The 24,457-nt window shown below is 37.2% G+C and overlaps 2 protein-coding genes across 35 annotated transcripts in view; one reads left to right on the forward strand and one right to left on the reverse strand.

The window, feature by feature from the left end:
- LOC119553672 (sex determination protein fox-1) overlaps positions 1-24,457 on the reverse strand; it is a 126,217-nt gene that overhangs the window by 31,113 nt on the left and 70,647 nt on the right. The window lies entirely within an intron of this gene.
- LOC119553674 lies at positions 5,530-6,864 on the forward strand. The gene is made up of 2 exons (XM_037864217.1): positions 5,530-5,783; positions 6,004-6,864. Exons 1-2 carry the CDS (start codon positions 5,655-5,657, stop codon positions 6,370-6,372), a joined length of 498 nt encoding a protein of 165 aa, XP_037720145.1. The 5' UTR covers positions 5,530-5,654; the 3' UTR covers positions 6,373-6,864.

Consider the following 24,457-nt stretch of genomic DNA (forward strand, 5'->3'; position numbering starts at 1 on the left):
CGAAAGCGTGTTGAAGTGTAAGAGGAAGTTCAGGTGCGAGGGGGTTGTGTTGTGACATGTAATATGACTGCAGAAATTGCTATGGCTCTGAAATTGCAGCAACGAGAGCTACAAGATACAAATACTGGCGTGGGTGTGTTAGTGTGCATCTGTTCGCAAATCAACAGAACGGAAATTTATTTCAAAATACACAAAATGCCAAGACAAACACTACATCATCACATCCCGTGGCACAGTATAGAATGGGTGGGTTGGGTGGAAAATTAATGAAAAGCGCGTCACACGTCTCGTATACGTAATGAGCACTGTAATGCAATAAGCCGCGCTGCTGCTGCTGCTTGCCTATAATTAAGGCTCAGCTCACGGCTCTGAAACACGTCGCTAGTCAAGGATAAAATTACCATTTGAGAATCCCATTATTTAAATATGGTTCTTTGGAAATTTTGGTATGGAAAGGAATGGTAAATTGCTACACTTATTCATTCAATTATCCTGATAAAATAACAAGGTCCTTTCATACCGTCAGAATTTTTCGTAGTTTTGGGTAAATTATTAAGAGATAAATTTTTAATTGGTAAAATGCAGGTGTAAATTTCTAGGGCTACCTCCTCTAAAGATTTTTAAAATGTTAACACAAAGAAATTATGAATTTATACATTATTTGCTTACTTAGACCCGATTTCTCAATGTCTGGTTAACTTTTGTCGTTGTTTTTTCGATAAAAAATTAAATTTCCCTATATCATGATACTATTTATGGTCAAAACTCTTTAAGAACAATTTAAGTTCCTGCTAACTTTCTCTTTCAGATCATAAACTATAATCTTGACATGACATTGAGAAATTCGACCTAAATTGATTCAGGTGCTTTAAAATTTAAAAAAATTAAAAAAGGGTGGTGTACAACAAATATAAAAAAATAAAACCCCCATAAAAACTTTTGTTGATAACCCTTTAGCCGAACTTTCTGAAATTGCTTGACCAATTTGGGGGTTTAACCTTAAAGTTACGAAACGAATGGAAAGCCAACTTTATGAATGAAATTACTGCCTCGGCAGGGCGGCCAGGGGGAGCAGTGGGCAATAACTGACCAGGTTAGCAGTGGAAAACTGCCACTGCAAAACGGTAAACCTAAAACGTCAAATGCAGGTGCCTACAGCAGCAATATCCACAACAACGGCAAAACGTTTGGCAACGGGAAAGGCAAAAACCCAACCAGGAATGAAAAAAAAAAATAAAAGCGAGAAGAATAGATGGCCCTAGGCTGGCTTGACTAAGCCATAAAACCGGTTGGTTGAAAAATCGGGGATATATGGAAGGGGTAAACAAGGGGACGAGTTGGATCCCAGCGCATCTGCAAAAACCAAAAGCGAAACTTGAACTGCAACCCGGCATTTAAATGCGGTTTCTGTTACCTCGTGCAGACATTTTCTGTATTTTTTTTTTTAATATAAAAAATACGATTTTTTTTGCCGCTTTCTTGGGTGCCACTTTAGTGTGTCACTGGGCTGCCCACATAGCATTTTCCATAGTTGTTAATGGCCCAACCTGAAGATGCATCACGGCTGGGTTGATGATGATGATGCTACAGCTGAGGACTGGTTTGCCATTTAAATGGAATTTGTGCTGCCTTACCTAAAGTCAAAACTCCGACTCCGAGTCTGTCATCAATTGCCTTGCAGCTTTGCCAAATGAAGCATGGAAGCGAGTGAATGGGAAAAAGTAGCACACACCCACACATACACTTGGAAAAAACGCCATAAAATAGTAACTACTTTTATGGTCGGTTAAAAAAAAACATATTATAAGCAATCAATTTGGTTAAAACAATTAGGATCCAAATAAAGATTTTTTTGAATTTTTTTTAATAGTTTTATTTTTTTAACTAAGCAAAAGTGTGTGGTAATTACGATTGAAATACAGAAACAAAATAACATCTAGAAGATTTTCAACATTTCATTAGCATATTTTCAAGATCTTGATTTTAAATATTATAAAATAAATCCGAGTGCATTTCGCAAAACCCTCTTCGCCTTTAAATGGCGAAGGCGATCAACTAAACCTTAATGCCAATGGAAACGTGAGAATGTCGCCGCCTCCGAGAGTTGAAGATGCACTTTCGGTTCGCTTCTTATTCGAAGATTTTTATCGCCAAATTTCGTTGGGATTTTCCTTTTGTCGCATTTAGCTTGAGGGCCAATGAAAAACTACGTGAAAAACTAACAAAACGTGAGCGGAAAATTAAATAATTGAAAAGCTACTGTGCTGTGTGGGTGGAGGGGAAAGTGTGCGAAAGGTCGATAGATAAATGCATTGTGATTACTCACTGGCTTAGCAAATGAAAACGAAATTGGCCATTGACCACTCGCTGTCTACCATGGTACATATAGGTACTAAATCAGCACCGAAAACCCTGGGCAGTAGCACAAAAATCAATAAAAATAAATGAAGACAAATATCCAAAAGCACACAAAGAGTCCAAAAAAAATACGAAATAAAAGTAAATACCTAAAACAAAAAGCGAAGTAGAGATCTTCACGTTCCTCTCAACTTGTCAATAAACAAGGCAAAAAGTGAGTGAAAAAACTCGCACAAATACCAAATAAATTTTTATTTAAGAGCAAATGTTTGGCTATGCAAACGGCGTGCCACCAACAGACAGAAAGACTTGAATTATGGCAGCCGAACGATGCGTTGACAAGACCTAAGAAAATAAAAAACCGAAAATAAAGAGCAATGGGAGGAAAAAAGCCAAAGAAATTAAAGGCCCTGTCAATTGGCGCAACATCAAAAAAAAACATCACAGACTAAAACAAAAAACGAAAAGCAGATAAACTTTACTTTTATTTCGCTTAAGCATGTATTTTTTGATGTGGCTTCTTTCATGGGCTAACAGGCATCATGAAAGCGTGTCCAAAGGGCTGAAGTAGAAAATATCATTTGAAATGATGCGAAACCCATGCTAAATACGTGGCCTCCTAAGAAGTACGGCCACTCAGCATGTTTGATGTTCAGCTGCACTTTCCCAGTTTTCCCCTTTTAATTGGATAGCGATATTATCGAGCGGCCAATTTTATTTCTACGCTGACATCGTTTACGGAATGATAAAGTACCCAACGAAAATCGCCAATTGAACCAAGAGTGCAAGAGTGCAATCAAGTCAGAAATATCACATTACAGTGGCACATTTACTCCCAGGTTCGTGGATATTTTAGGGATTGCACAGAGAACAAAAGCAACGAAAGTTGTCATTAATGTGGAACTTTTAAAAAAATAAAGCAATCCTACATAATGGTAAAAAAAATATATAATTTACATTTTTCATATGTTAGAGTTAGTATTCTTAAAATTCTAAAAAGGAATAATACCATTTTTTTTGTTTATCTTAATTGCTTTTCCATTTAGCTAAGTACTCAACATACATTGGATAAACGATTCATTCCATTCCCCCATGAAATGAACCCTTGGTAATTGCAAGACCACTTATTTCTTATCAGATAAGTACAACATAATTGCTTTGGACATGCTTTTTTCTCTGAGTGCGCATGAAGTCGAGTTCACTTGTCTCTATTGAATCACCCCCAAAAAAAAGCTAGACCGGCAATTGAACAGCATTTTAACTGTGATTTCGCAACAAATAAACGACTCTCATGATTGCAACGATTGCAGCGAAATCGAGACGTTGTCCGTTGTTGTTGCTGCCATTGATTGATTTGCGCGCTTAGACATTAAATGCAATCAAAGTAACAATATTTGTCCACTGGCCACGCCCAGCGTTTTGAGCATTTTATCAGGAAAACTCCCGCATTCAATCTCTGAGAAAGACCTCTTCAATGGAAACCTTAAACGTTTTTTATACGATCACAAAAAAAACACCCAAAGACCCCAGAAGCTTCTTAAATTGCCCCCCAAAACAAGGCCCAAACAAACAAAACTTAACAAAACTGAACAGAACTTAGGCAAATAAACAAACAGTCGAAGCGGAAGGAACTAACGGCTGAAAAACAAAAGCTTACTTCCGGACACCCATTGCTCCCCACAACCTACCGACCTGCCAACCTTTAAGTTTATGAAATATAAATGAGCTTTGTGAACATTCAAACAGCAAGAAATCCAAAATTACACGCAATTTATGGATGTAGCAGGTGCAGGAAGTGGGCGTGGCCGGGGGTCATTAGGTTGGCTTTAAAGAGCACGCGACAAAACAACGCTACACAGGGGGAAATAATTGGAAAATAATTAATTAACCTTAAAAATAATCCACTTGGTATTATTTTGTCTACAAAAAATTTAATTTCTAATAACATTCTTTGAAAACAAGCTAGCTATAATAAAGAAAAAAATTTTTAAAGGTTTTAAATAAATAATAAAATAGTAATAATATTATATCCACTATTTCATAACATACTTTTCAGCACGTTTCTTATCGTACACCTTTAGATATTTCTGTACATTTTTACATCCCCAAACAAAAATACAATTGAAAGATTATAATATGACTTTTTTTAACATTACACTGTTATATTCTCGATTAAAAATATTTTTCTTTCACTGTAATAAAGGGTTTAGGGGATGTGGGCGTGGTGCGGCAATTACCGTTAAGCGGATTGTAGTTTACACTCTCTGTATTGCCATATACACAGAACTAAGCTAGAACTAAGTGTGCATTCTTACGGTACGTTTTCATTTTCATTTCCATTCTCATTTCCCATTTCCCCCGACAGGCGTTATTGTTATGACCCACTGGCATTTCCACCTGTCTCGCTCTGCGCATTTTCACACTTGTAAATCAATTAATTTTACAGCTTATTGTTGTTGCTGCTGCTGTAGTAGTTGCCACCGTGGTTCTGGTCTACATACTATCCACTACTAGTACTACTACCTGCTGGTTGGTCATTTAGCCTAAGCGCCGGCTAAGCTCAAAATGCTCAACTGACCAAGGATTGTGAAGCCTCTGCAGTGCCCAGAACTGAAAATTCAAGTGTGTGGGAACTTGTGTTCCCCTTTTGTTGTTTTCGAAAGCAAATTGTTGGCCGTAAATGTTGTTGTTTGGTTTTTGCCGTTGCTGGCGGCGCTGACTGGATTTTCTGATTTGCTTGAGCGGCGACCGTTGAAATGTAATTAATACGTGGCCCACAACTTGGATCCGCACACACATTCGGGGTCAATTGTGTGTAAAGGAGCGCCTCCGCAATGCGGTGGCCGAAAGGTGATTATTATGGCTCTATAGGCATGGAAGGGCTAAGAACCCAAAGGGATTTAAGTTGGGAATTTAAGCAAAGAAGGGGATTTAATTTCCGCCTTTCAGCGTTTGTAGAAACCTATTTTAAAAATGAATCATGAAAGGTAAACCTAATTCCTTTCTAAATTAATTTATGTTTTTATTTCATTTAAAATAGATCATTGAATAAAAAATTGAGATGCCTACAATATAGGTCCTACATATATTTATTTTACTTCTTTCTTTACTTTCCCATTTCCTATGTTATAACTAGGTAGGCTCTTTAACAAGTGTACATTATTATAGGTACAACAAAATTCAGAAGGTTTCCCACAATCCTCGTGTAAATTTCAGATTTTAATTGATGTCTCCTATAATTTTAGGCAAATTTTAAATAAAGGTTTTAATAGTTTTCCAAAATTTTACATAGCGAAATGATTTTAAGCAACACGCCAGCAAAATCTCTACAAATCTCCCCGAATGGAACATTAACCTTCACACAAACCAACAACCGTCAGGAAGTCAACATAAGAAATGTTTCCGAAAAGCCAGTCACCTATAAGGTAAATAAATTTTTTAACCAGAGGTTAAGGGGATCTCTTCAGATTAACGTTTTTATAATTTTACTTTTCCCTATTCGATTTACGAGTCTAATAATATGAACAATTTCTATTCGTTACTTAAAAACACGATAATTTTTAAGTATTTGCAGTGCTCGATATATCTTAACCAGAGGTTAAAGTTTTTATTTCAAAGTGATGTACTTTTCCCTTCCTTATCTAGGTGCAAAGCACGGTGTACGGCAAGTTTAATATCCGTCCCCGTTGGGGAGTCCTGAGTCCCAACGAGCACTCACGGGTTCTCATAACAATGTGCAAGGATGCCGAGCTCTCGAGAAAGGGCCGCGACAAGATAGTGGTGGTCTGCATGCTGGCCCCCATCAATGCTGTGGACTTCCAACTGACCTCCTCCTTCTGGCGCCACAGTATCTGCTATGATCCCAATATCGAGAAGCACCAGCTCACCTGCCATCAAATGGATGGGGCTGGCGAGGGCGGTGATGGGGACCCAGTGGATGGGGATCTGAGGACTCGCAGGGGGCTATTCCCCTCGTTCGGCAGTATTCGCACTCCCAGCAAGTACTGGCGCTAGTTTTCGGTAGGGCTTTCCTCCTCCTAGAGTGTCAATTAACCCGCCCGACTATTTTGCCCTAATGGCTGCAATGACTAAGTAATTGGTTAGCAGCCCTACCTTGTCGTTTCGTGTGCCTCTGCCTCGATGGGCCCAACATTGTTGATGATGAGCCTTCATTAAAAACCAAGAGCGTGTCTATCCGGCTGTCCCTATGGGTGTGTGTGTTGGATATCAAGTGGCTGCTCGAAGGATGCTCAAGGATACTGCTAACATGAAGTGCGTTTAGCCTACACACAACTGGCTGATAAAAAGACGTAAATTGCTTGCACTTGCTCTACCTTTACTGGCAATTAGGCGAACGTTAGCGAAGGCCTTTGAACGTCGGATATTCCCATCGATTGACATCCTGACGGGTCAACCAGCAGGTTGCCCGGCAATTAACCAACCAATTTTGTAACTCGAAGCGTTAAGCAATTAAAGGGTCGAATAATGTAGTGTGGTAATGGAAGCCATAAAAAGTTGTGGTTTCACTTTTTAATGTGGGCACAAATTCAACGAGTGGGTTTAACAGTTGGTGGTACTCTGCTTTTAGTGTATAACTTTGATTTGTAAAGAAAATTGGTATTGATTAAAAATCTGCGTTGCATAAATCTTTGGCTTTTTAGTGTGACCAAAGCAATTATCGAGTTGGCTTAAATGTTGGTGGTAGATTTTTTAGGACTTATAAAATCGTATAGTTGAGTTTTCTCTAAAATTGGCTAGCCTTTCTGTCTCTTTCACAAGGTTTATGGTCTAAGAAGAGTGCTATTCAAAGGAAACAAGAGCCAACGAGATAAAGACATTTGGAAATTCTCCGCAAATGGCCAGGCCAAACAGCATGAAAAGCACTCAGCCAGTAAATTAGGTTCATGTCTTAACTATAGTTTTGACCCAAGTCCAAGGGGCCAAAACAAACATTTCGATGCCGATGATGATGATGATGATGTGGACTTGGGGTTTGCGGGGGCGTTGCCAAAAACTGGGCACTTGTTCTGCTCGAGCTGTGTTTGTTGTGCTTGTGCTTTGGGGTGGCCAACAGCCCTGAACAATGGAGTAAATCATAGCCATGAAATATGTGCCAAGCGAGGAGACGACGAGGAGACGACCACACCTGGCTGGCTGGTAATAATAATGAAAATACAAAATAGCCCCGAACTCTTGTGGGCGAAGAGGGAATATTCATCGCTGGCTGATGTTTCACCTTGTGCAATTGCAGTTTGTTTGCCCGAATTTACGAGCCGACACAAAAAGCAAACGTGACCGGTAGGGAAACAGCATACAAATATTTTCCTTTTGGCCAAATAAAACACAAAGCACACAAAAAATAAATATAAAAATGTAATAAAATTGCAGCTCATGCGAGCGATAAAACGCCACTTCCTCTTCTTCACTGGAAAATCTCAGTCGTAAACTATACAATGACTTGCCACTGCTTAACCCTTTGGTGACCCTCTGGGCGACTTACCCACTTCTTCCTGCTTTCTGCATGATTTAATGCGTAATTTTCAGGAGTTTGCAAAATTTTTCGTATAATTTATCATTTTTAGATGGGACGTACTATGTGGGGCGAGGGGAGAATGCAGGAAGCGAACTTTGAGCTGGGATTTCTCCATTTTTTGTTGGCCACAACGACACCTGCCCGTGGCATTTGCACCTTTCCTGCATCTCTCCCCCGAGGACCATTACAAATGGCTTTGGATGCAGAGGCCTCCTGGTGGCCAAAAATTTGTGACCACAGCCCCATTGACATTCGAGATTTAGTGGTGAGTAGACGATAGGCCATCGACCATCGCCCATCGCAGCCTTAATTAAAATTTTCCCATTGAAATGCGGCCGGAGAATAATAAGCTGCCGGCACAGCCTCTGTTGATAAATGTCCTGGGGATTTCACAGGATTTTACAGGCAGACTTGCGAACAGGCAGCCCGAGTTTTATGGAAATTGTTTTTAGCTAAAGTGTAGCACCTAAAATTTATTTTCATGGAAACAGCCCCGGAGTGGGAAGTAAATTTGGTGAAAATTACACAAAACTTTTTGGATTAGAACTAGGAAGAAGTTTTATTTTTGCTAGAAAAAACAACTATTGAACTTTTGTTATGATAAAAAGTGCAGTTTAGACAGAGATTTGGTTTACGGTCTAACTAAATAAATAAAGCATAAAGTTTGGGGCAAAAGCTTTAGAACAGGTTCATCAAATAAAAGAAATAGGAGAATTTGTTTAATGAACATGTACATTCCTAAGGGGAGTAGGTAAAAAGTTCAGTTTATTAGTTTTTACTCTATTAAATATCCCTATGCAACTTTAAATCAAAAAAAATGTGAACTCGTATAAAACATACTTTTCTGAATTAAAAATCTTTTCTTGTTCCGCCCTATCTAATCTTATTGGAATTCAATATGCTTTAGGGTTGTTTCGGGATCCATTCTTTCTCTCCACAACAAACTACTCATCTCTTCGAAAGCAATTAAAAATGTATTGCATATCCTGGCCTTTGAATTATGTTTTCCCAACCCAAGCCAAGGGAATTCTTGGTCTTCAACTTGTGCCTTGTGGCTTTTCCTCATCCTGTTCCCAAGTATTATGTATGCAATGGCAAATATTTTGGGAATTTCTGATATGAAAGCACTTGCAAAATATGCAATCGGAGCAGAAGACTTGTTGTAGGGCCAAAATGAAGTCGATTTTAATTATCCAACAATCATTTACATAAGGGAAGTACTTGAACTTTGATTACCTTTGACCCTCATGAGAGTATGGTATTTCCAGGTAATCGCTTGCAATTCAGCAACGAATTATCCAGATGCACACGAAAGAGCACTGAACGAAAAAACGTCAAAAATAAACTAGTAATATCTAACATATTAAAAATATATATTATAATGTATATAAATATATTGTGAAAAATAACACGGGTAAATTTGTATCATTTCTATCTCATTCAACAAAGAGCTGACATCCTAATTCGCGTTATCAAGTTGCCTCGTATACAGACTCCAATTAGTGGAAGTTAGCTTGATTCGCTGCACTGGAATTTGATTGATTCGCAGGTGCATAGCATCATAGTACAGTCTCCCCTCGACATCTTGTAATTTGTCGTCTCATCTGGCAGTGTTCCTTCAGCTCGGGGGTTTTTCATTCCATTTACCCCCCACTGCCCATAACTCACACACTTTGAAATGCAACACATGGCGACTGCAGAGATTTTCCCTTTAGCCCGTGTTTTTCCTCTTGATTTTCAGCTCAGTTTTTCTTTTTGCGTTTCTTTGGCACTCAGAGTTCCTCCACTTTGCTACAATATCCTTTCTGCTGTCTATTTTTATCCCCGAGCAGCCGAGTTTCTCTGAGTTCTTTGGGGTTCGTTCGCATTATCACCCAAGAGTTGGGGGATTCCGAGTGGCGGCGAGTACCCAGAGAGCTGCGGATTTGTCGTAATTGTGTATGGAGTGTTCTCCTCGTCCATCGCAGCTCCGGCTACCTCTTTAATAAAGTTTTCTCTGCCTCTTTGCTAGCCCCTATTCCCGGTTTTGCGGCTGTTTATTTTCTTTTTTCTGCCTTTCTGCTGCTGTTGAAGCAGACAACCCCATGCTGCGTTTTTGACTGTCTACACTACACAGAAAAAAATACATCTTATTATAAGGGAATCTTAAAAGATCCATTATCATATTTGATTTTTCAAAATATTTATACTCTCTTGAGGTTTGACCCTTAACCTCTGACAAGTTGGTCCCATTGAAGGATTATTAAATTTGAATATTTAAATTGATTGATTGATTTTAAGTTCTGTGAATCTGTAGGTATTATTTAATGGTAATATTTAATAAAAGTCTTTTATTACATGTTTACCTTTGTCCATAATATATCTATAATTTTAAAATCTCTTGAATATCTGTGATTTTTACTAAATGCTTAAAACCCAAGTCTCAAAAGTGATCGTCGAATTATACAAAGAAAATCTCAGTGTATTTATATGTATCATCCCCACAGCCTTATGGTTAAACAGAAGCAGAAACAACAGCCTATTCCAGATCCCTCGACAGCCCAAAGTCGGAGGCCAAAGGCAGCTAAAATTAGACTCCAGACGATGTCGATATGGCAGCAGTTTGCTCATTAAGCGACCAATGGCAATGGCAATCGTACCGCATGTACAGCATTTTAATTCGGAGAATTAAGGCGTAGTAAATGACTCAGGCAAGACCCCCCCTTTCAGTATTTTCCACCTTTCTAGCAGCTATTTCCGCATATACAACTTATAAGAAACCAATAGGATGTTGAACCTCATTTTGGCACCACGACTATTTGTAACGGCGGCAGTAAATAAGTATTATTAAAAAGCACTTAAAGCAGTACAATACAAATGTTATTAAAGATTCACCGATAGCATTTAAATGTTCCTACTTAACTAAGGGTTGAAATAGCTAAATGATTTCAGCTTGGTTTTTACGTGATTTCCCAATAATTGTTTATGTAGAACATACCTGAAAGTAAAAGAGAAAAAATGCTAATTAGATATTATACACACTAATATTCGCTTAAATAAATTATTAAAATATTCCCCAATTTTATTTAGCCTGCGGTCCTTCAACTTTTTGACAGTCCCAAATTAGTTTTCCATTTAAAATAGTCAAATTTGTATAATATTTTGATAGCATAGCTTAGTTCATGTATTCGCATGATCCGCTTTACTTCGACCAAATTACTATAGATTAATATGAACAAATATTTTCCATCAAATTTATTTTTAAAATAAACGCATGCCTCTGGCAAGAGTAAAATAAAATACTGCTCCCCAGTACATTCACATAAATCCGCTTATTTTCACATGAATTGAGTTCAAAAAGTCAAAAGAAAATATAAAATTCACCCCAAACACATCTGCACTTTAGCGCAGATTCGTTGCGTGACAAAAATGTAAAGCGAAAAAAATGTTAAAAACAAGAACCGAATTGAATAAATTATATATATAAAATCCATCGAAATATACCCGACTAAATGTGTGTGGACTTTTCAATTTAAATGTGCGTAAATTGTTTGGAATTCCCGTGCCAAAAGCAGATTCACGGATTGTGTTTCTGGCATTGTTGAAACACATAAATGTATATCGTAACGTATTTGGAAAATGTGTAAACAAAAAATGTTTCAATTTTCAATTACAAAATTAAAAATAACGAAAAACAAAAACAGATAGAGAGAACATTTCCGCCAACGACACTCTTTTCATACCGTTCCCATTTTTGTTTTCCCTCATCTCGCTGCGAATGAGAGGGCTGAGCTCTCGGGTCTGGCCATTTAATCAGTTTAAATTGACACTGGGGGTCAAATTCATTAAGATAGAATTCCTTTTTGTTTTTGTTTAGCTGCTGGGCGTTGGCTTCATGCGACAACGAGACGAAAAAAAAAAAACTGAAAAACGTCAACGAAGACGACGGCGGAATTTTAAAAATCATAAATTTCAAAATAAAGATAGATTGGGGGCGGTGTGCTGAAGGCATTTTCCATTAGCATTCCATTCCTAGCGGCAACTACGCAACACTTACACCTAGGCCAATGTAATTATTGCTTTCCCGGAAATCGCTCGGGGCGACTTAAACTGTAAAGAACATTGTAAAAATCATAAAAATTATATTCAAGGCGAAATTTGTTTGGATAACTTTAAAAATAGAATAACAAAGGGAGTTGGGGTGCTAGAGGCTCAGCAACGCGCCTTTTGCAGGATATGCGTGACTGGCATTGAAATTAAACAAAATATTTTAGCGCTCAGTGTCAAACGAGGCGAGAGACAGTATGGAAATGGTTGAAGGTGGAGATTGTGGAGGCGCCTTGGCGTAGATACTGTCGACGTGGCAACCTATGAAGAGGCTTCCATGCGAGCGAAAAAATACAGAAATACATAAATAAACGAAATGACTTTTTACAACAATAGCAACAGCAATAAATCTTACTTAAAGGAGATTTAGACTTATGAAATACCCTTTGAACTAAGCTAAACAACGCGTCATAATAAATAATATACGACATTTTTTATTACTAAGGTGTTGCTTGTTTAATTTTGCAATAAAATACATTTGGATATGTGTTAAATATTTAAATGTATCGAAGTATTCTTCCGTAAGATACATAATTCTGAACATTAGAACAATACCCCAGCCGTAAAACATAATCTATAAAATCTTTCTATGTAAGTAATAGTATCTTATTAATTATTATTGGTTTTAAATTATAACCACATATTTCTATACACATATACAAAAAAAATATAGTTTTCGGGACCCCCAGTTTATTTAACCCATAATTTTTTTTATTTACAGGGTATTTCCGTAACAAGGATATTTCCATCACTAGTAGCTACCAATTTATTTCCAGCCTTAGTCGACTTTGGGGGCGTGGCTATGACAGGGCTATGCATTACTTTGATTTCCAGAAAAAGCGTTAACTTAACAAAGATATATGGCTCAAATGGGTGTCTGTGTGCGTGTGTGGGCGTCCATTAAGTCCTCCTGTGTGTACACATGCGAGCATATGCAGAAATTCAAGGTGGTGTGGGTGCCCAAGGGTAAACAAACCACCCTTCTCACCAAAAATATTTACCAGCATATTTCAATAAACTTGTCATAATTGTATTAAAAATTTAGAAGAAAAAAAGTCAGAGCCCGCAGCGTTGAAACGACTAACATATTTCCACAAACGATCAAATTTGAATTGCCCAAATTGCCCTTTATTAGTTTTTTCACACACACTAAACAGGGCGAAATGAATGCCGGCAGAAACAATAACAACGGCGATAACCCTAAGAAGTAGAATAAATGTTTTCCACGGTTGTAAATAAGGGGCAGTAACAACAAAAACAATAACGAAACACAATAGCAACAACAAATTGGCTTGCGTGTTTGGGCCGCATTAAAAGGAACTTTCGGCCAAGAGAAAAAGAAGGATGAGGACGAGTCGTGGCCACTTTTAGTTTTTACTTGGTACTTTTCTTTGTTGCGGACACAAAGGCAAAAAAAAACGTTAAGAACAGTCCAGAATAAATAAAATACTTTGGTATACTCTTTGAACTTTAAGCATACTTATCAAGTAAATATTTTAACAGTCCATAGTTTCTAATTTATTTATAAATCTAATTTAATAATCTTAAATACAGGTCAGGCATACAACAAATATGGTTAATAACAAAATACTTAGTCTTCTTTAACAATTAAAACTATTCAAATGAAATCATTTGAAATATGAACCATAAATTAAAAGTGTCATTTAAAAATCCATTAAAACTTCAAGCAGATACTACAAATTAAGCAATCAATTAAAATGTAGCCACTAATTCTTTCGTGGTATTTTTCAATGTTTCGTGGTATTTTACAATGTTTATTATACATACTTCTTTAAAAACTATAATACCCTTCCATGCCAGTATAAAAAGGAAACAAAGACGAAAACAACAGCAAATTTGTTATACTCCAGTTGTTAGCTGGTTCAATTTCTTATTTTGTTTCAGTTTTAGTACACTACTCACCCCCTTTTACCGCCCAATATTACCCTCATTATTATTTCGCTTTCGTTTCTTACACACATATGTATACACACAATTAAGTGGCCATGGCCTAGGTGGATGTGAATTGGATACTGGCATCCTGCTGCCAAAAGGGAGCCCTCATCAAATCGTTATTGATTGTGTGCGGAGGAGCTGAGAGCTGTTGCTGTACGATGGTGGTTTCGGTGGTGCGATGGTGATATGGTGGTGCTCCTAAGGCCCGAAGAGACTGGGAATGGGACTGGGAAATTAAGTGCCCTGTTTTGGGCTATCATTAAAGCCCGTATCCTGCGGGCGCGCCTCATAAATATCGCCAAAGCATATTGATGGCTATCTGGCACGCAACAAGACTCAAATCGCTCCAACGACCCACCCGAAGGCAACACCAGCTTACAATCTTATATTTTTTGCTCGTCTCAAGATAATTTGATAAGTGTTTGTCTGCCCCGAAGGATGGGGCTACTGTATATCCTTGGGCTGAGATTGGAAATGGAAATTTTCCCATAATTTTCACTGTTATTAAAAGCAGCAAACAAATTGTTGTGCAAAATTCCAAGAAAAAGTAATAGTGTAAATTCCACGTTCTTTTTATATTCCAAAGAAAAATTTAAGTATAAAATTCTAAAATTCTTGTTATAAGCCATCTAAAAATCATTGTCGCATCTCTAACCACAATTTAAAGTTTAAATATTAAAAGGCAATTACATTTCGTAAATTATTTTTTTAATTTATGTAATTGTATGGAGTTATATTTCGAAAAATAATACATTTACAAGACAAAATATGTATTTCTCAAAGCCTAAGATTATTATTTATAATTATTTAATTAGTATTATTATTAAAATTATTACTTTTGGAGGAATCACAAACGTAGGCATTTCAGTTGACCATCCCGAGAACCCATCTCAACACATTTGACAATCGGTTATGTAGTGGCAAATGCTTCTATGTCATTTGCATGCAGAGCAGCTCCAAAACAAATGTCAAAATCATAGATTCCACTGAGTAGGGGGCGGTTCAATGGTGGTGATGGTGTTGCTGATGGGATTATATGGTCAGAAGGCGGGATTTTCAAGTGGGGTCGGTCGGGCACCATGTGTGTGTGTGGATGTGTTGGCATTGCCGTTTGCGCTTATTGAATACGCAAAACATGAACAGAACAATAAAGCAGCAAGGCAGAAAGTACAACAACTACATATACCAACAGCCATCGTGGAACAACAGCTGCAGCTAAAAACATCGAAGACAAAGCCAGCCCCCCAAAAACAGAATCACAATCCCAATCACAATCGAAGAGAATCGCAGACAAAGCGTGCATAATTAACATGCAAAACATACAACGATTATTTGAATTTATGCGCAAGAGATAATAGAGTAAAGGGGGGTAAATCGATTGGACAGATGTGTAATGGCAAAGCCAATATGAGACCCCTTGAATGACTTGGCCAAGCTGATTTAAGCGTTCGGAATTGGTCAAAAATGGAAAATGCTAAAATGGATTTATAGCCTTAGGTGAACACATACCATGAAATACCCTGTAAGGGGTATACCTTAATGAAAAATAATAGTTTTAGAAGGTATACACAGAGAAAATTCTGACGTTCTCATCTGAGTTGAAAATGTTCTTAAAAATAAACCCACATTTTTAATTTGAAAATGTTGTTATTTTGCTCGAATCAAGTTGAATTGGCGGTATTTAAGTACATTGTATGTACAAATAAACTATTAGTTCAGTCCTTAGTGTATACTTATCAAAAAGTTGTTAAATAAACTCAATTTAACTTTTCTCTTCTCACCATTTCGTTCTTATATTGATACCAAAATGTACTTACACGTTTTTTAAGAACAATGTTCTCAATTCAAGAACAATGTTCTCAATTCAAGAACGAATGTTCTCAATTCAAGAACAATGTTCTCAATTCAAGAACAATGTTAGATAGTTTTCTCTATGTATTAAATTTTTTTTTGAGCACATTGCGTATTCACCATTGTATGCTAACTAAATATTACATTTGTCTATTTAAAAAGGCTTCTTACATTTGCACTTTTTTTTTCCATTTTCAATCTAACATTGGTCTTTTCTGTTATTCTAACCATAACTAAAAGAATACATTTTGTTAAAAGCAACACGAAGGGTTCTATTTTTCTCTAGACCAGGATTCTTGAAAAATGACTACACCTGAGGGCAAGGCAGAGGGTGTATAAAAGCGCCGAAAAAACAAAACCTGCCCCATCTGAAAGGCGAAAGTGCAAGCGTCGAATGAGGTGCATTGTGGCATAGAATTGTGTGAGGGGTTAAGAGGTGAAAGGGGAACGGGTAACGGTTATAGAAACAGGCAGCTGCTTCCTGTGTGTGCGAGAGCGAGAGGGAGCAACGCAGAAAAAGCCAATTTAACGCTTGAATACAGTTTTCAATTTAAAGTTTTCTCTTCTTTTTCCCGCTTACTTTTTTTTTTTTGGTTAGTCCCATACACACAGCTTTCTTATTTCTGACTTTCTGGTGTGGTTTGCTATGTACCCCATTCAATTTTGCACCACTCCTTCCAGCATATATCCCTTTTATATGGCCAGGCAACTTGTTACTCCTGGAAAACGCACAATGTGCTGATGGGTCGCAGGGGGGCTAGTGGGGAAGTATCAAAATCCATCAACCAAGCATCAAAAAAAAAGGAAAAAAAAAACGAAGGAAAAAGCGCCTTAAAATTGTGTGTAGCCAAAGCCAAAGCGCATAAAAGTTTACTTTGATTAAAGTTCGATCTTAAGTCACAATATACACAAAGTAAGCACAGATACAAAAATATTTTTCAGCAGAGGCGTACGCAGCTTCTAATGAGGGGGGTTATAGATCTAAAGATAAGGAAGTTTTTAGAAGTATGTGAGGATCTTTAAAATTTTAAGGTTTACTGGTCTAATGAGGTGAAGAATTATCTTATTAAGACAAAACTAATTTTGAAATTATGATAAAATTAATCATTGGAATATAATTTAATGATCTATAATTTAAAAGCTTTGGATCCTTTTTCCGTATAAAATGGTTCCATGTATAGTTTTTTGGTAGTGTTCTGGTTTTATTTAGTTTATTACTGTTTTAAGTGGATATCAGACCCGGAAAACTCATATTCCCCCTTGGGTACGCCCCTGTTTTTAACCATCAGGGGGTAAGCTATTGAGAAACGGGCGGTTTAAGGTGGCAGACAGAAGCCAAAAGGCAAGTCAATGTAAGTGAAGCTATAAGTGAGCCAAAGCTGATTGAAATGATTGAGGCGAAATGGCGCGATATCGAGTGAGGAAAATAGGGAGTTTGGGTGAAGTGCGGGGAAAAGGATAAAAGCCGGAGTAGGAAGAAGAGAGAAAATGCCGGGAAATGCTCCTCTTATAGATGGCAGCTAAAGTACGCAATGCTGTTATGTGTCAACAACGCAGACAGGATGCTGTTTATATTGCCAACATCAACTGGGATGGAAAAAGTAGGAAATTTTGTTCGAGAAAATGAGATAAAAGACACTTTGCCATAATCGAAGCGGCGAAAAAGGGAAAAACAGATCCGTTGTTGACCAAGATTAACTTGGATAAAACACGCTTAAGTTAAACAAAAACAAAATATACAAGAATATCGAAACGGGAACAAAGAAAACTAAAAAGAATGTGTAAATATTGTGAATGAATGTGAATATTTTGGCTCATCTTAAATGTATCCGTATTTAATGCGTCCTTAGATTAAGTATCCTACGATTTTTCATTTGAAATTCGGATGCACTTGAAAAACATGTTTTAAAATTAAAAGTTTCCAATCTAAGTGAACTCAGCTACTAGCAGTGAATCCTTTTAAGTATAATTATCGTTTGATTATCATAACCTTGGTAAGAATTTTAATTACTGAACTCTTTGGAATTCGTAAGTCCCCTTTATCATTTGAGTACTTAAAACGCCCACAACATCTTTTATATTTTAAAACAACTTGTACTTAGCACTGCATCAATCTTTTTTCAGTGAGAACCGAGAGACCAATCCCAAAAAATAGACGTACCTGCAAATAGAAGAAGACAAATTATGATTAATTATTGAAACTTGAACTCCTCGACTTAATCATCTATCAAAATACATAACAACATAACTATAATGTTTAATCAATTGTCAGAGCCGGTGCTCAAAATATTTTGGCATTACCGAGCAGTTTCTACATATTTATGACAAAACACGGCGCAAACAAATTAAATTTGCGTTGTTTTGTTCATAAGCACTCGGAACTCGTTAGGCGCCTAAACGTGGCTCAACTTTGCCCAATTTTTGCGATGACTTGTTGTTGGTTTTGAGGCGATTTTTTCTTTATTTTTTAATGAGCCACCTGGGGCCGCAGCACATTATGATCTCTTTGGCCACGCACAAGTTAACCAAGCCGAAAAAAAGGCCTTAGACGAGGGCATAATTAAAAGCAAAGTAACAAAAAAGATTTTACCTTGCTGGCCTAAAAAAACTAGTTGAATGGATAATGTTTTTCTCTCTTCGCAAAACTGCGGAAAAGTAATAATTTACAAGGCAAAAAAAAAAATGTTTTTGAATGAGGCAACGGTCTAATGACTGAAGCATAAGTAGTATTTGTGGATCTGCCCCATTGACCAATTCGGGCCCTGAATTTCAACCATATAATTTCCATCGCCCAGTCTGGGTCACAGCCTTGTGATTGCTTCTATGGAAATTCTCTTTTAATTTTTCTCTGTCGAAATGAGATTTCAATATTGTTAGTTCCATAGTTAAGCACCCGAAATGAAACAGAAAAAAAACAAAAGGGGAATACAAACCGAACGAATCCATTTTTAGCCTATTCCCAGGAAACTGTTTTAGATTGTCTTGTTTTTTCTGAAGTGGCAATCAATATGTGAATGAGAAAGCGGAGAAAGCAGAGATTCTGAGGAGCAGCAAAGGCTTAAATTGATTTTCCTTTGAAATTCTAGCTGAAATGATAGGCAACAAACGTAGCTGCCAGTTGACTTCATTTCAGTTTCTTTGTTTTCATCAAGGCACTCAATCTTGTTCCCCAGTTTTGTTTTCCTCGTTGTGCATTTGTAACCTTTCTAGTCGATTTTTAATTAAACTTTTTTTCCTTCTATTTTTCCTTTTGCAGCTTGTTGCTTAAAATTTGAATTAAACTCGTTCAGGATTGTTTTGCTCACAGGCACGCACAGACGACTTTTGACAAAACAAAATTCACACTGAGAGAATTCTTCTGGTCCTGAATTCTGAAGTAAAATTTTTGGTCGAAGCAGATAAGGTTATTATACAAAAAATTAAAAAGAATTCTGGTGTCTAGGTCTCTTGTTTATTTAAGAAAATTTCATGACATGAAAATTAATTTTTTAATTGGATTTTTAATTTGAAGTCATAAATACTTAAATATTAAATCACAAAATATATATTTAAAGTTCATAATTTAATTCCAATGCTTTCAATATTTCTGTTGTAAGTTCCCACGTTTTCTCTCACTGTCTTGACTTTTCATTGTTGCATCCTGCGTACAGTTCGCGACATTTTCATTTCAAATTTTATGCCCAAGAGGAGGGCCACAAAAAGTAAAACCACCGCATCCCCCGGTGGCACTAGCTCATCTCCATCCGCATCTCCATCTGCATCTGCATCTGCATCGGGATGCCCGGTACCAGGAATACCCAGAATACCCAGAACACCTCTACCCAGCCACACATCTTGTTTTCATTTCCGTCAGCTACAATTGACGCTGCTCAACTTAACCTCATTCGTCCTGCTGCCTGTCGCTTCTGTTTCAGTTTCTGTTTCTGCATTTTCATTTGCATATTCAGAGGGAATTTTTCGCAGAGTTCTCGTTGGTTTTCCAACAATTGCACAGGCCATGACACACCTTTATATTGCCATAGGGGTTAACCCCACTTTGTTGCAAAGTTTGCCAACTGCAAAGGGGTAAATGATCTTTCATAATTTTTTGGAGGTGTTGACTTTTTAAAATTTAATAAACATTTTTGCCAGTACCATTTTAAAAATTTGTATAGTTTACGTTTACTTTAATATCTATTTATTGTGAATTATTAGAATTATTATTTGATAACTTCATTTAGACTAAAATAAATACTTCCTATAATATGCCAACTTTTATACTTTAATCTCAGCTTATTTATAACTATTTACAATTTCTTAAGGCCTCGATTTTTCTTACTCTTCTTAGAAACATTATGAAAGAGAATTTCTCCTTAAAATAATTTCAAAGGGCACTTCTATCTCACGCATATTTTTCTACCTTTTGTTGATACATTTTTATTCAGCTTGCTTTATTTATCTCACCACCTTTGGGCGGGTTACATGAAATTAAAAAGAAAACAAAAAAAAAAAATGCAACAGAAAATTCCCCCGACAACTTTTGGGGTGCCCTTTCTGACCTGCTCTGCATCTTGCATCTTGCATCTCTTGGTTTTATTCCATTTCCACTTTGCTAACTGACATGATAAAGTGTTGCCTTGACTGCCTTGCGATGTTGCAGTGTCTTCTTTTTGGCCCATCTCCATCGCCCGGCCCTCGAGGATGTCGCCGCATTGTCACGTTTCAGCGCCTTCAACCCTCATCTGGAGGAACCCCACTCGCGTTTCCCTTTCGCCAGGCAACTGGGGTAATGCACTTACCCATCCGAACAACCCGCCAACCAACCAGGCCACTTGTTTCCCATCAAATGAATGTACATAAACTTCAAGCGAAAGAACTTGACTTGCTAACGCACCAGCTTTGTCACTCACTCAAACAGAAACCTTAATATGAATGTATAATAGGGATTTATCTTATATAGTTAAGCCTAAATGAAATATAATCTTGTTTCTAAAAATTCATATTTAAATTTTAATCAATTTTATTTTAAAAAACATTTTGAGGAACGAGTATTTTTAAACGAGATGTTAATAAATATATTTTTAATTATAACATTAAATGTAAAACATTATTTGAACCTCCCCTTTATTTTCCCCAGTGCATTGCTGTCTATATTCAACTTGGAAAATGGAAAATTCACAAACAATTTAGCCTGGCCCTCGGCTGTTGCTAATTGCAAAAAAGTGAAGATACGAAATTCGAAAAAGGCTGTGGAGTTGTGGGGTTGTTTGGCTGCGAAGTATGAGTTACAAACGCAAACAACACGAGGCGACATCAGGGAACATGGCCAAGTCAGTTTGGCTCAGACAAATGCAACAGCCATCTGTTGTCCCTGTCTCCGTCTCTGTCTCTTGTGCTCTTTCCGTCTCTATCCAACTCTGGCCTGTGTCGTATTTTCCACGTGCAAAAATTTGTTGGAATTTTGTGTGCGCATAATTACGTAGCAAGCCAGAAGGAGGAGCAGCGGCTGAAACACAAAAGTGTTGCCAACAGGCAGTCAACTCATCAGAGTTGGAGCCGCATCCTTGTCTGGCTTTGTGTCTTTTTACTCCCATTTTCTCCCAGCTTTTCCTGATACAGTCTACACGAAGAAAAAATTAACTATTTAAGAGGTTTCTGAATATGTTATCTAAGTAAAAATAATAGTAAAAAGATATTATAATAATAATTACGTTTTTATACTTTACACTCATCTTCGAAATATCCCAAAAAATAATTATACCGTATTTTCAATTAATTAAATCTATTTTAGCTACTAAGTAATAACTGCAAAATATTAAGGCTTAAACATCATATACATTACTATTAGTGATCTAGATTATAAAAGACATTTTAAGAACTCCATTTTTTTCAATATTTTACAAATTGAATTTTTACTAGACATGGTCATCTTAAATCATTATTTAAGTCTAGTTCCATAAACGATGGCTATATCGATATGGAGCTCAGATATAAGTTTATTTAAAAACCGAAGGCAACATTTTTCTCTTAGCTGATATTATGCATTCCTTTTAAGTATCATAAGATTATATTATAAGATTATATAATATTATATATTACAGTTCCTTATATTTTTAATCGAACTTTAATCTTAATTTAAGTAAGAACAGGATAATTAAGTTGTAACAAAGTACTTTGTCTATTTCTACCATACAAAAAATTGAAAAAAATCCATTCTATATTTTACCCCTGTGTATCTATCCCTTTCATCTGGAATACGCATACGTCATGTTGTACGGAGGATTCGTGGCGCGACTTTGGCTGACTCTGCAGAGTTGCTCCGGCTGCATATATTTCTTGTAATTAAAATCGCATTGAAGCATGCAGCGATGGCAAAAACAGAGCCCAGAACGGGAAACAGGGAACAGGAACTGGAAATCGGGGCAAAAGGGTGCTGCGGAAAAGCCAGGCCAGGCCAAACCAAGCCAGACTTTGCCTTTGAGGCAGCGGCAACAAAAGCAACAAAAACTTGTTAACGTGTGTGTGTTCCAGAGTCCCGCTTTTCCGCTTTTCCGCTTTTCCGCCCGCTCCCTCCGTGTGTTTGGTGTAATTAAACTAAATTAAGAACTCTCTTGGCATTAAAATGAGATTTACGCTTCAGCTGGATTGAACGGGAGAGTGGCAAGAGCTTAGTAAAATGACATTTTCAAAGCAGATTTATCCCACCCTCCATTCGCCACTTAATTACAGACGGAAAAAATGGAGAGAGAAAAAAGGAAAATCAAGGCGAATACAAAATTTCCCTTTTTTTTGGGGGAAAACTTTTGTGACAGCTCCCTTCCACACCGAAAAAAATTGAGTCATTTGCTTTGATTGCTTTCTTTAGCCATTTGTTATCCCAGAGACCTGGCCAAAAAAGTTTTTCTGCCTGATTTCAATTAAATAAACTCACATCTCGCCTTGGGAAATTATTTTCTTGAGCTTGTTCTGCATTCTGTTACTCAATTAAAATGCAACAAAACAAATCGTTTTTGTGGTTTTTCTTAAAAGCTGTACAACTTTTTGGCAGTTTTTGCTGCGCCTGCTTGTATGCAATGTGAAATTTGCATGCTATTTTGCATATGCATGAGAAACGAGTTGAAAAACTGTGCAATGGAAAAGAAAATTAAAAGAACTTTAAAGATTTACAAAATGTTAAGGGAACCGCAGAATGGAGGTGGAAATGGTGGTAATGGAAAATGGGGAATCGAGCGATGAAACCAAATTGAACGAAAGACGGGCAATTATGCAAACGCGTGTAATTAGTTGGTGGAAAAGTGGAAAGTGGAAATGGGAATCAAGTGGGGGGGAAATGTCTTTTACTCCAGCTCTTTCTGCTTTTCTCACCAGTCGGTATGTTTTATTGCCGCCTTTTTATGCCTTTATTTTCGGGGTGGGAAACAATGCCAGAAGTTGGCGAAAAAGCTGCGGCAGGCTGTCAGCACAAATGCGTATTTTATGCTTGCCGCAAAAGGTGGCAGAACGGAAAGAAAACTCCGCGCAAAAAAAGAAAATACTTTTTGCCATTTTCCCGCAGCCGGAATTGTAACAAATGATGCCACGGCCCCTTTCCACCGAACAAAGAACTTCCCTAATAATAATAATAAAAAAAATAATTGTTTAGCACAAAATGCGCATTTAATTCGTTGACGCAAATCGAGCAAAAAGAAATAAAGTTGAATAAACGGCAAGGGAAAAATGGCGAAGGCAGACAAGTGAAATCCGGAATTCGAAATGGAAATGCGGGCAAACCGAAAAAATATTATTTTAATATGGTAAATAAAGCCAACGACTGAAAAATAAAATTTATGCATTTCAATTATGGCAAAAAAAAAAAATAAAGAGAGAAGAGGGATCAAATAATTTCAAGCGGCAGGAAGTGCTATTCTGTGGAGCAACTTTTTCAGCCCCAAAAAATTTCGCAAAAGGGCCGAAAAAATTAATTAAGAGCACTGCGGCAAGGAAAATGCATCGGAAAGCTCTCTTTGATTGCTGTTTTTGCCTTTCACCTATGCCTCTGAAATCAAAAAGGCTGAAAAATCCAAACGAAAGCAAAGGTTAAAGGGGAGCCACAGCTGCCGCCAGGATATTGCCGATGCCAAACAAAAGTTTTGACTAGACTGCCACAGGGCAAATAACAAACAGAGAAAAAACGAGGAAAAATAGGTGAGGGAGAAAAACTTTGGCTCGAGTTTTCATTTCATTTGTTGGCTGATTGAATGGCGAGAGCAGGAAAAACCACAAAAAAAGCACTAGAGGCTGGGGTGCAAAAAAAAAAGTGATTTTAAAATCACAACGGCATAGGACACCATATAAATAGCACTTGCCAGTCCGTTTGCTGCCCCGTCATGTGGCGCCAAAAAATATGCAATAAAATTTATTTGCTCACACTTGTGCAAACACAAGGATGTCCATACATACATATATGTGGGAGACAAAACTCCGCACTGGCGCATATGTTGTGCAACATTTCCGTTTCCGCCGACTATTTTTCATACACCATGCATAAACTTTTACCAAACCAACAAGGAAAATAGCGCGAAATAACAAAAACAAGGAAAGAGCTGAGCTGAGAGCACAAAGAATATGACAAAGTTTGCACTTTAACAAGAAAATAATCAAATAAATTATCATAAAATGTCTGGCAACCGAAAAAAGAAATGATATAAAAATAAT

Source organism: Drosophila subpulchrella, chromosome 3L (genome assembly GCF_014743375.2).
Source record: "Drosophila subpulchrella strain 33 F10 #4 breed RU33 chromosome 3L, RU_Dsub_v1.1 Primary Assembly, whole genome shotgun sequence".
In the NCBI taxonomy this organism is placed as follows: Eukaryota; Metazoa; Arthropoda; class Insecta; order Diptera; family Drosophilidae; genus Drosophila; species Drosophila subpulchrella.

Bases quoted from the DNA above. Each gene is read 5' to 3' on its own strand.
- LOC119553674 (XM_037864217.1), top strand. From the start codon at position 5,655: ATGATTTTAAGCAACACGCCAGCAAAATCTCTACAAATCTCCCCGAAT. The intron at 5,784-6,003 runs GTAAATAAATTT...TTCCTTATCTAG, and splicing joins AAAAGCCAGTCACCTATAAG to GTGCAAAGCACGGTGTACGG.